Source organism: Takifugu flavidus, chromosome 7 (genome assembly GCF_003711565.1).
Source record: "Takifugu flavidus isolate HTHZ2018 chromosome 7, ASM371156v2, whole genome shotgun sequence".
In the NCBI taxonomy this organism is placed as follows: Eukaryota; Metazoa; Chordata; class Actinopteri; order Tetraodontiformes; family Tetraodontidae; genus Takifugu; species Takifugu flavidus.
Genome location: NC_079526.1, coordinates 8,285,945 through 8,298,558, shown reverse-complemented (window position 1 = coordinate 8,298,558; position 12,614 = coordinate 8,285,945). Strand labels below are relative to the sequence as shown.

The 12,614-nt window shown below is 47.4% G+C and overlaps 1 protein-coding gene across 1 annotated transcript in view; it reads left to right on the top strand.

Moving 5' to 3' along the window:
- Positions 1–12,614, top strand: part of faf1 (Fas (TNFRSF6) associated factor 1) — a 43,891-nt gene that overhangs the window by 29,363 nt on the left and 1,914 nt on the right. The window contains exons 16-18 of the mRNA XM_057037513.1: positions 4,617–4,697; positions 4,983–5,060; positions 7,014–7,229. Coding sequence (XP_056893493.1) covers positions 4,617–4,697; positions 4,983–5,060; positions 7,014–7,229 — 375 coding nt within the window. The remainder of the gene's footprint in view (positions 1–4,616; positions 4,698–4,982; positions 5,061–7,013; positions 7,230–12,614) is intronic.

Below are 12,614 nucleotides of genomic sequence, written 5' to 3'. Positions count from 1 at the left end.
CATTGTGTTCTTTCACAGAAGTACAACACAGAATACGTCACAGCTATCTGATTCAATTCACTCCTATATCAAACATTTTTCTAGTTTCACAAGTAACTTTAACTTTTTTGTTTTTGTTTGAATGTGCGGAAGCACTGAATTTGCAGAAGTAACATGCACTTTAGGCTCTTGATGAGCAACGGATCATAGCAACAATAAGCTAACGAGCAGAGAATTTCATCTACACATTCGTCTTTATTTCCACTAAAACTACAGTGGGTTTTGAAATAGTTGTGGGACTAGTCAGTGTGTCTGTACCACTTTTCTGTGTTTGTCTTGGCATTGTCTTCTTTAGTGGACATTCACCATTGAGGGACACGGTCCATACCACAGCCCTAAGAAAAGGTGTTTTTCATGCAGTAGACTGGAATCTGGGACAGTAGACCACAGTGGGTCTTTCGCTTTCAAAGGCTTTTACTTGACCTTCTTAACCACTTACTGATGTTTGTTCAGAGGCTTCAAACAGGAGAATAAAGACCGACAGTGGTTTTGTCTAGACAGCTTGTCAGGCAGCTGAGCATTTGAGTAGAGGGTTCTCAAACTTTAGTTCTGTTTATTTGGTTGAAATGTGGGAATTTAAAAACACATCAGCTTTGTTTTAATTTTTTTAGTACAGTGATCCGACTTGTATGTAAGCCAGTCTTCATCTTTGACAGAGATGGTCTTAGTGATAGAATCTAATTTCTTTCTCTGGTTCCCACGCTGCTTTCCTAAGGTTGTGCCTCTGAGTTGACTACTGTATCCACAGATGACACATGTCACATCTTATTAAAGGCAACAGTTAGAGTCTCTTAACCACAGAACGTCCTCATCGTAACTTGAATAGGCTAGTTTTTACAGTTGTGGGAACCAGTTCAGGAATGAGTTTTGTCAGACACACCCTGAGGGATAGACTTTGGGTGGGTCACTGAGTTTTGATTGGCAGCTGTTCTCCTGGCATTTTTAATTGCAATTTTGCTTTTACTTCATTGCGGATGTGTCTTTCCTGTCACTCATCAATTATACACTTGTATCATTAAGTGACAGCAGATAGACAGAGCATGTGAGTTATGTGCTCTAGGTATGATCTTAGCAAAAGCTCTGTTACTGTTTTGTTACCAACATATAGGAAAAAACAGGCTTAATATCAACTTGAATAGGAGCATACTAAGGACTGGGGGAGTTCCCATTTTTACAGGTTTTCCAGCTAGATTTGGCTCATCTGTCTAAGTGTGGTGTCGGTTGCTATTTTACAAGCCGTGGCCTGTATTTTATTCGATCAAACACCATAGGAAGTGCAAAAATCAACTAATGCAGTTATGTAGTGCACACAAAAAATAGGCTTTTCTGTGTATGTGTTCACGTCTCGACATGATTAAGTAAGTAGGTGCATATATTAATAGGTGCTGTGTAACCAGGCCAGGTTCGATCCTGGCGTTGCACAATCTTATAAAATCATAAGCGGTTTTAAACACATTGTTCCTGTTTGATTATTCACAGCCAAATTTATCTGGACATCTTTTGAGAAGACAAAATGGTTTTTTTTCCCCTGCTGTCCCTTTTCCCCAAACACAATCATAGATATGGCCAAATCCAGCTGCTCAACCCAGACATTCCTTTAACTTCTGTTAGCAGCCACAATGTGCATTCAACCAACCGTACTGAGTCGCCAGTCATCCTTACAGCCGTCTGTGTTTTAAATTTGTAGTGACTCAGTGTTTTCTCAGTGTTTTTGTCATCGGCATTCTCTTGTTAGATCATTTCCCGTAAATTAAGACCTTCTGTCCGTCCACAGTAATATCTTTCATTTCATTGCATAGAGTTGACAGTTACTGACGCACAACTGTTGGTGACGACTGTCCTCGCACCTTGTAGCAGACTGATAAATCAAGTCATTATAAGCGTTTTGAGTTCATAGTAATAACTGACTGCACATATCTAATGATGCTCCTGTCCTGGCCACATCAGTGATGTTCATGGGATTGTTGAGCACTTCAGGTCTTTCAACATCATCCACATCGTCCCCCAGGCGACCCAGCGGGGGGGGGGGGGGGGGGGGGGTCAAGCCTCCAACATGTGACCAGACAGCTATTTTGCTACTCTGCTCCCCATGGCTCTCCTCTCTTCAGCCACAGCCATCATGAGGCTCTGTCTGCTGCTTGAGTAACATGGTGGATGTCTGTATACTTCTTCCCTCCTTCAGTGCCCCAGTTGCTGAAGGCTCTAGGTAGAAATCTGGCTGCAAAGCCCCTGCAGGCAGCCTCAGTTGGGAGACACTTAGCCCTCCACTTATTGACAGTTGCTCACAAGCCTCTCATACTTGGCGAGCTTCCTTTCAAAGGCCTCTTCCAAACAATCTTCCCAAGGAATGGTATGTTCTGACACAAGCACTTGCTTGGTTAACTCGGAATGAAAGACTATGTATCTGGTCTCAGGGTCGTGTTAACAACTTGCCGAGGGAATTTGAGGTGGCACTCTAGGTCCATCTGCAATTGCCAGCCCAAGATGCCTGCCTAGTGGCAGTTTTGGGCTTCTTTCAAGCCTTGACAAAGTTGGTGGATATCTGGGTGGTTTTTAAGTACCTGACCATCTCCACTCATGCAGGAATAGCCAGGCTTCTCAGGATCTGGTCATGCTGGCATCTATATCGACCAAGTTTATAATGCGCTCCAGAAAACCATGCTTGAATCACAGAGGACGTGCTGGTGTGTCCACCTTGCCACGCACATGCAAGTTTGATGGCCTGGAAAGCACGTCATACACAGGCTGGACTTAATCTACCGAGACTCAGCTCTCCCTAGTTCCGCCCACATCACCCTTCTCGTCACCATTTTTCCATTTTAACCAAGCCCCCAGCTGCGTCATCGTCACCATTCTGCAGGCCCTGTCTTCCTCCATCACTGCTGCGACTTCCTCCAGAACTAGCTGGCAGCTTTTCCTTCCCTTTGGAATTTTTGACATGGGGAGTTGGAAAATATCGAAGACCAGTTCTGCCTCAAGTCACAACTCCCATCGCACTGTTGTGGTGCAATCTGGACTCAACCAGCAGCAGCTGCAGCTTGTTGCGCCATCTATAGAGCGCTATATTGCTTAGACTCTTGGGATTCAAGCCAAATTCTTAAATGGCTACTAGTTTTCCTCTCCAAGATTTCTACTGTCAAGTTAGACTTCATAGATCAGACGTGGCCACAGGGTCCTGGGAAGAACTCCATGCCTGCACATCCATGCTTTGAAAAGAACGCAGACCGATCCACTGCTCTCAACCATCTTATAATGTTGGAAGAGGTCGATAGGATGGAAGCTGTGTTTCTCAGCGTGGTGTTAAACACCTTTCCTAAGCTTTTGGCAGCCCCCCTCTATCAGGACACACTTGCTGGAATGTAAGTTCTAACATTAGTGCTTGATTGATTCAGAATGGGCTATTTCAGGGTCGTGGTAGCAACCTGCTTTTGGAACTAGGGCTGGCACTCCAGGTCCACCTGCTGGTCACTGGCCAAGACCAAAATGCCCACAGATGTTCTAGCAGCAGTTTTTTGGGCTGCTCTTGAGCCATGACAGCATTGATAGGGTCATGTATACCAACTTATAAAATTAAATAAAAATGTCTTTCTTGTTTGACATTAAAGCTTGTTTGTGAGTTGTGGCCATCGGAGCAAAGACACGTTACTAAAAATAACTGATATGGTCGAGAGTCTGACCTTTGTCTGATGTTATAATAATTATAGCTTAATTTAGGAAATCTATATCCCTACATCAGGTACGAAACTGCTGATGTCCACATAAAAATGATCTTCTGAAAATAATCTGAATAAGAAACCTCCAAATAAATCAATTTTATCTCAATTGACTCGCAGATTAACACTTTACTACCTTCACCCAAAGCAAAGGTTAATGTTTAAAGCGTTTGCGTGACTTAAAGCTAGTCTTTTGATGGTAGCCACATTTGATGCTTTTGTTCCCCTCAACTATTCTTTTACAGTTTTCTTTCAATATTGCTCTATTATTTGGACCAAAAGCACCAATGTATCCTTTGCATTTTCCAATTGAATACAATAATACACACTGTGCTTTTGCCTAGCTCCACAGTAACCCTCTGATCATTACAATAAGCTTACTTTGTCATATCCGGGCTGGTACACAGCATGGGCCTTCAGGAAAAAAGAAAACTAATGGCTGTGTACTATTAGCACAATGGACATTCGTATTTAGTCTCGGGCTTTACAAAACACTTTGTAGCCACAGCAGGGAGAAAGAGAATGCGGCCTGTCCCCCTTCCCTCTGTACAAACAGGAAGAGAGAGGCAGAGTGAATGGAAGAGAAAGGGATGGTGAAACTGAGATGAGAAAGCATGAAAGAGGCTCGGGGTCTGATAAATGACAGTCCGGTTGCAGCGAATCCCCTTCTAGTGCTACTCTTTCATACCTGGTGTTTGTACATAACCACACTTGACATGCAGCATTTTCTTTCGCTGTGTTCTTTCTTTGGCTCGGTCCTGCTCCCACACCCGACACCTCCGTTTAGATGTTTTGTCCCCGTGTGTCCTTTATCATGTTGGTAGTTAATGGGCCCCCTCTTTCTTTCTTCCCGTCTTTACTCAGGATGAGCGTGAGGCTAGAGAGACCGTGAAGAGAGAACAGGATGAGGCCTACCGCCTGTCTTTAGAGGCTGACCGTAAAAAGGTATGTTAAATATAAAACAAATACAAACGTCTGAATACAGTCATGTGGCAAAGGGGCACTTCTACAGTAGCATCCTGACTGAGTTACACTGAGAAAACGAGTGGACGGACAACTTGTTAATGGACCTAAAACAGTGAATTAACCTCGAACCTGAACATGAGTTGTCATGACTGTTTCACAAATTTCTATCCAAGTCAACGTCACACGTAAATGTTTTAGCATTAAGGCGATGAAGGGATTTGTTTTTGCATACACTGTAATTTTGGTTTCCTACTTTCCTCTCAGAGAGAAGCCCAAGAGAGAGAAGAGGCCGAACAGGTTCGTCTGGAGCGGATGAGAAAGGAGCAGGAAGAGGAGAAGGAGGTAAGAATTGCCACTGCAGGGATGTTTGTGCCCATGGCTCTTTATTTCCTGTTTTTCAAATGTGCAGATCAGTGAGATTAGTTATGTTTATTTTACATTACACACGAGAGCGTTCTCAATTACAGTGAGACCACCCCCATAAATGTCACCTTACATACACAGTTATTGTTCTACTAAACAGTGATCTAGCACACAGCCTCGTATTGAAACCCAACTAAATAAAAGCCCGAGGCCATTCATGTACACAACCACATACGGACAATCTAAGTCAACACACATATTCACCTGAGAACAATTATTGAAGGAGAATAGAGGCAAACAGACATACACAATGGCAGAGACACTGTCACGCATGCAGGGAAAACAATAATTGTGTGTGACGATGGCACCCATGCTGTAATACAGACCATAGTAATAGTTTAGGCCCCCTCCTTGTTGTTTACTCACGAGCAGAGCGCCTGATGCTGCTCAGTGGTATTGGGTGACCCAGCTCATTCAGGTGATTTGTCACTTGAGTCAGACAGACAGCAACAAAAGACTCCCAGAGCGAGCCTTCTTAATTATATCACTGTAGTCCACCAAACAAACTGTACGTGCACGCTTGTGTAGTTCCCAACAGCCACTCTGATCTTGTGTTTCCTACTTCTCCAACTCTGCTCAGCTGGTTTCCATTCTGTCCCCTGTGCTAACATACTGGTGTTGAACTTGTGCTGCTATCAGGATATGAAAGACAAAAGAAAACAGCAGGTGTGCGACCAGAACAATGGTGGCATTTCTGCTTTTGTGTGTGACTTCAGCTTAACTTGAACTTGCTTTATCTGTCATTTAGATTCATTTTTAATTGTACTTAAAGAATTTATTTTTTCTCCTAATTATTTATTTATTCCTTAGAAATCCCTCAAGAGTAGATGGAGAAATGCATGTGAAAAACCCCAATATGAATTGATATAGTATTAAACGCCTAATACTTGTTTTCAGTTATATTTTAAATGAATAGCTACGAGCATATTTTTAGAAAAGGAGCAGATTGGTGGTAGACAGGTTCCAGAGACCAGATGATGCTGTTGCTTTGTGGGAGCTGTTGAGTTGTGGGGTGGGGTTCGGGGGTGCAGTGTTTGTTTGCTGCCTGCGTTCACCTCCTCCGGGGGGTCTGAACACACATTTGTCAGGCTGCATCAGGTGCGTGCCGTCACCTGTTTTCTATCTGTGGTGAGCTGATAAATACGCAGGAAGATGCTTCACATGTGTGTGTGGGTTTGGTGGTGGCCGAGGCCCAACCAGACGCGTGCCCCGTGGGTTCTTCAGGGACGCTACCGCTCACATTTGTTGGTGTAATTGAACATGTAGGGTCGACTCTATGTCTGCTGGTGCACAAACACAGTCCATCCTTTCTGTTAATTGTGTGTGTGTGTGTGTGTGTGTGTGTGTGTGTGTGTGTGTGTGTGTGTGTGTGTGTGTGTGTGTGTGTGTGTGTGTGTGTGTGTGTATCTGTGTATGTGTGTAACTTGGTCCCTTGGGCCCACTTTAACTCAGTCAGCATCAGCTATTGTACCTGAGGGAGTTGATGGCGGAGCGGCACGCGCGCTACCCTGCCCACCCAACACCAGAAGCTGTTAATGAGCTACTGTTGTACACTCTTATGAAATATAATTGCATTATGGTGTGTAAATAAAGCCGGGGCGTGTTGTCACAGCATATGTTCCCCGGCTGGCCAAACAAGCACGAGGGAGTGGGGGAGGAGGTGAGGAGGCGAAATTTAGAACACACAAGTTTGTGCTGTTTAGCTTTGCTTTTGATGATCAATGGAAACTGACTAAAGAGTACTGTGTCCTTTATAACCTGTTTTTTTTGGGGGGGGGGTTTACATCCTGAAATCTTGTCTGCTGTAATTATGAGGTGTCCAAGTTTATCACTGTTCTGAGGTGAGCTGAACTCTCCACCTTTGTCTTGCAGGCCATCCGTCTGTCACTGGAGCAGACCCTACCACCAGAACCCAGCGAAGATTCGGGAAAGCAAATTAGCAAACTCAGAATTCGCACGCCGAGTGGCGAGTTTGTAGAACGGCGATTCCTGGGAAGCTGCAAGCTTCAGGTCCTCTTTGACTTTGTGGCATCCAAGGGATACCCGTTTGAAGAGTTCAAGCTCCTCACCACCTTCCCTCGTAGAAATGTGAGTTCTCTTTCTCCTAAAAAGGCAAAACACACATATACGGCAATTACCGCTTCTGCTGGAGCTGGTTTATTCTTTGTCACCGTTGAACCTCTGCTGTGAAATACCTATTTATCTGACCTGTGTGATTCCTGGAATATTAATTAGCATCAGTCTGTGGTGAATACTGTAGGATACAGTTGTCAGCGCTAACAGTGATATTCTCCACGGCTCTTCTGCTGACAGCCAGCAGCTCTCACTCAGCTACAGGCAGTCATTAGAGGGCCTGGTTGCCTCACTCCTCAGTGGCGAGTTAATGAGCACTGTTTTAACCACCAGTTTAATTAGCCATGCTGCTGGAAACAAAAATGGGATTTCCATTAATCAGGAGTGCAGTGCATGTATGGAGGGAGTGAGTGATTGGTGACTGGTTGTATAGAAGGGTGTGTGTGTGTGTGTGTGTGTGTGTGTGTGTGTGTGTGTGTGTGTGTAGGCTTGCCCGGCAATGTGCCATCATATTCTGTAGAGACCACAAGGGCACAAACACCTCAAACTAACACACACATTAACGCCTCGACGACACTCTTGATCACAATCGCACACTTCAACACATTCACAAATATTTTCAAGCAAACACATGCCCCACTCACAACTTTGTCACTTAAAGGATTCACAGTTGTCTCTTTATAATCAAGAGTAAACATGTGTTTGAGACAGAGATAAAGATGTGTCTGCGTTGCAGATGAAATTCAGGAAAAACAGGATGGGGGGGATTAGAGGGGGGGTGGAGAAGAGAGGAGGATGGTGGCTGCAGAAACGGAGGAGAGGAAAGCCTCGACGAAAAGATTCAATCAGAGAAACAGTCTGAAAGATAGAAGTGGAAATGATATTAAAAAGATGAAGATGGGGGGGGGCAACGCCCTGAAAACAGAAAGGCGGGTGATTGTTGGAGGAGAAGGAGCTCGGTGGTGGTGCCAGTTTGAGGCTGTGAACGTCTAATCCCGCAGCTCTCTGTTGTAATTAAATGGGAGAGGAGCAGAAAGCCTCCATCCATCCAGACGCTCTCACTGTTGCTCTGCCAGGACCAGAGGATGCAGCACTATTGCATTCGGAATACTGCACAACTGTTGACACCTCCTCCTCGTGCTCCGCTGCTTCGCACTCTTCTTATCCTGCTCAATTTCAGGCTCTGCAGACGTTCAACAGGGGCACAAATCTACCTTTTATTGATAAATCGCATCTTTCGTGGCCAAAATGTGCCCATGGCTACATTTTATCCCCCTTTTCCCACCAGTATATCCCCGACTCAACACGCCACACAGGTTTCATGGCTTTTAATTCAACAATCTACGAGTCTCCAGTTTTTGGACGGACTCTCCTCCTCAGCATTTGGTTCCAGTGGCTTATCTCTTCAGCGCTACAGCAGGCCTTACATTGGCATCATTTGTACGAGGCTTAGCCGTGCTCAGGGAACTAACCCTGCCTCCGTTTCCATGTCTGTCAGCGAGTTTGAGGAAGGGGCGGGTGGGGGGGGGGTGGTGGGGGACTTTTAGTGTTTCAGTTTTCAGCTTTTGATTCACGAGATTCCTCCTTCCGCTTTGATACTTGTTGAGCACCAACTGCTTTACAAGGCCTGCGGTGAACATGTTTAGACTGTCGGTGGGATCGGCCTCTTCCTGCTGGCTGCTCGCGCACCCCCACACATCGGTGACGTGGATCATGGATCATGGGTCGGTGGATCATGGGTCGGTGGATCATGGGTCGGTGGTCCCGCTCCGATACTCTGTTTCACCTCCTCTTAATCCTTCTTCCAGTTCTGTCCGAGAATCGGTCCCAATAATCAGACAAAACCATGGAGGAGATGCTAAAAAATAAACTGGGACGGGGGGGGGGGGGGGGGGGGGGTTTGTTTCAGTAGATTTTACATCTGTTTTAATCGTCAGTTTGCGTTTCTTATCCTGTGATCTGAACCGAGGCTGCTCACAGGAAGGACTGTAGATGTTTATTTTAAGTTTCGCTCAAAGCCACTTCCTCGGGGTGTCGGCGAGCGGCGTCGCACACACCACTCGTGAATGAATTTAGTCAAAGATGGAAAAGTCAGACGATCAGTTGTAAATCCACCTATTTCCCAACAAATGCCATCTCAGCTTACAATAATGTTAACTTTTTGAGAGTTCTCAGCATTTACAAAGTTGTCTGAAAAATCAATTCTTTTTTTTTTTTTTTTAAAGCGAATTCCAGGAGGGGGAAAATGTTGCCTATTTCTCAACTTCTTTGAAAACAAGTTCATTCCTGATCTTTCCATCCTCCAGGAGAACTGTCCTGCAAGAGCAAAAGCTTCTGTCTGGAGGCTGAAGTCTGTCTGTACCCCCCCCCCCCCTCTCTCCCTCTCCCTCCCCCCCTCTCCCCCTCTCTCTCTCTCTCTCTCTCCCTCCCCCCCCCCTCTCTCCCTCTCTCTCCCTCTCCCTCTCTCCCCCCTTCCCCCCTCTCTCCCTCTCTCTCTCCCTCCCTCCCTCCCTCTCTCTCCCTCTCCTCTCCCTCTCTCTCTCCCTCCCTCCTCCCCCTCTCTCTCCCTCCCCCTTTCTCCCTCCCTTCTCCTCTCTCCCTCCCTCTCTCCTCCTCTCTCTCTCCCTCCCTCCCCCCTCTCTCTTCCTCCCTTCCAGCCCCTTCTCTCTCTCCCTCTCTCTCCCTCCCTATCTCTCTCCCTCTCTCTCCTCCCTCCCTCTCTCTCCTCTCCCTCTCTCTCTCCTCCCTCCCCCCTCTACCCTCTCTCTCCTCTCTCTCTTCCCTCCCTCCCCCTCTCTCTCTCTCTCTCTCTCCCTCCCTCCCCCCCTCTCTCCCTCTCTCCTCCCTCTCCCTCTCTCCCCCCCTTCCCCTCTCTCTCTTCCCTCTCTCTCTCCCTCCCTCCCCCCCTCTCCTCTCTTCTCCCTCTCTCTCTCCCTCCCCTCCTCCCTCTCTCCCTCCCCCTTTCTCTCTCCCTCGCTCCTCTCTCTCCTCCCTCCCTCTCCCCCTCTCTCTCCCTCCCTCCCCCCCTCTCTCTCGCTCTCCTCCCCTCTCTCTCCCTCTCTCCTCCCTCCCTCTCTCTCCTCTCTCCTCTCTCCCCCTCCCTCTCTCGGCCCCCTCCCTCTCTCTCTCCCTCCCTCCCCCCTCCCTCCCCCCCTCTCCTCTCTCTCCCTCCTCTCTCTCATCCCTCCCTCTCCCCCTCTCCTCTCCCTCCCCCTTATCTCCCTCCCTCTCCTCTACTCCCTCCGCTCTTCCCCCTCTCTCTCCCTCCCTCCCCCCCTCTCTCTCTCCCTCCTCCTCCCCTCTCCTCCCTCTCATCTTCCCTCCCTCTCTCTCTCCCTCTCTCCCCTTCTCCCCACCTCGCCTCTCTCCCTCCCTCCCTCTCTCGTCCTTCTCCGCCCCGTCTCCTCTCCCTCCCTCCTCTCGTCCCCTCCCTCTCCCTCCCTCCTCCCTCTCCTCTCTCTCTCTCTCCCTCTCTCCGCTCCCTCTCTCTCTTCCTCGCCCTCCCTCCTCTCTCCCTCTCCCTCTCTCCTCCCTCTCCCTCTCTCTCTCTCCCTCTCCCCCCTCCCTCTCTCTCCCTCTCCCCCTCTCTCTCCCTCCCCTCTCTCCCCCCTCCCTCTCTCCCTCTCCCCCTCCCTCCCTCCCTCCCTCTCCCCCCTCCCTCTCTCCCTCTCTCCCTCCCTCCCTCTCCCCCCTCTCCCCCCCCTCTCCTCCCTCCCTCCCTCCCTCTCCCCCATGTTTTCCCTCCCAGTCTTTGCGGCACATTTCTTCCTTTGAAGCAGCGTATCCTAGCCTGTCCCTTTCTGTTCTCGCCCCGGCGCTCCGTGCTGTCAGCGCTCCTGGCAGCAGATAATGATCTCCCACTGCTTTTGTAATTGGTCAAATAAACACTTGACAACACTAGTCTAAAACGGGCAAGTTATTTGGTTTTAATTAACATAGTGCGGCCTGTAATGGCTTCATTAAAAATGCGTTTTTTCAGCTGCACGTTTGATTATGTTAGAAGCGGACATCTTGGGCGCCCCTGTTTATTTTCCCTTTCTTTTCTTTCCCAGCTGGGCGTTCGTCGGTGTGGCGTCCTCTGTTATTAGTTTGTTTTATTCATTTGAATCAAGTGAAATACGATCGCGGTATTTATTTTCAACTCCGTGTTAAGTGCTAATTAATAATGAGAGCGAACGCGCGGCGTGATAACATCAGATCTGATCTATTGATAGCGTACATCTGAATTTTTTAGTGGCGAAATAAAGACAAAATATCAAAGAGTGCTGAGAAACACCATCTGTCATTTTAATTGCTTCCAGTTTTAAAATTAGACTTTAAAACTGCTGAGCTCAGAGATCTTTCCTGCATCAGGCAGGAAGCAGTTTAGTCTTTTTAATTCTGTTAATTTGTGTGTTTTTAATTAAGGCCTGGATCACCCTTTGTCATATTCCTCCGTTTATTCGATTGAAATTGGCTGCTGAAAATTATATTGACTCGGGGTTGAAAACAAACTGCAAAGCAGAGCGCTCGATGTCTTATGTATGTACAGTATGTCCGTATGTATGCATGGCGGCAAAGGAGCAGCAGAGAATATGGCTTATGCAGAGCAGAGGAAAAACAACAGCTTTGTTTGTTGACAGATGCCTCCATGCTTATGGTCTGTTAATTGGATAACAATGTAAACAATCACCGATGGCGCCACGTCTCCTGTGTCAGTGTGGCATCTTGTTTCCCTGCTTTCCTCCTCAGACTCAGATGCTGCTCTTCCCCCATCAGGTCTCCCTGGTGCACAGACTCGCTCTCAGAATTCGCCCAGAGCCACACACACCCAGCACCGACGCTGTCGTGGGGTCCGCAGATGCACATTCACACACGCGCGCACCTGCTCCACCCTCAAGCCTCATTTACTCATACCTGATGCTGTGGGGTCACAACAGCCTGTCGGGTTCATTAGCATGGCAGCCATTTGTGATGCGCTGCCCCCCCGAGGTGGAAGAAACAAAGCAGCAACAGCCCTGTTGGTCCTTTTATTTTATTATTTTTCCTCCATGTTTGTGACACACACACACACACACACACACACACACACTTACACCAGCTTACATCCCTTCCTAACATCCTAACACTCCCTGCCGTGCCTGAGACAGCCGGGAAGGTGAGGGGCATAAGGTTGACATAGCAGCCCCTCCCTGTACACAGCGGGCTCCCGGGACCTGTCTGGGAAGTCAAGAGTCTAAATAACACGTCGAAATGAGAACAAGGAGATGAAAGACGCGGAGTCAAAGACCACCTGATGTGCACTTGGTCTGACATTTGGGAGACGGATAGGTCGTCTGATGCTGGCGTATCCTGACTTTTCGCTCATTTACTCACCTTCTGTTCAGAGGGTTCACGCCGTTCTCTCCGAGACCTCGCAGC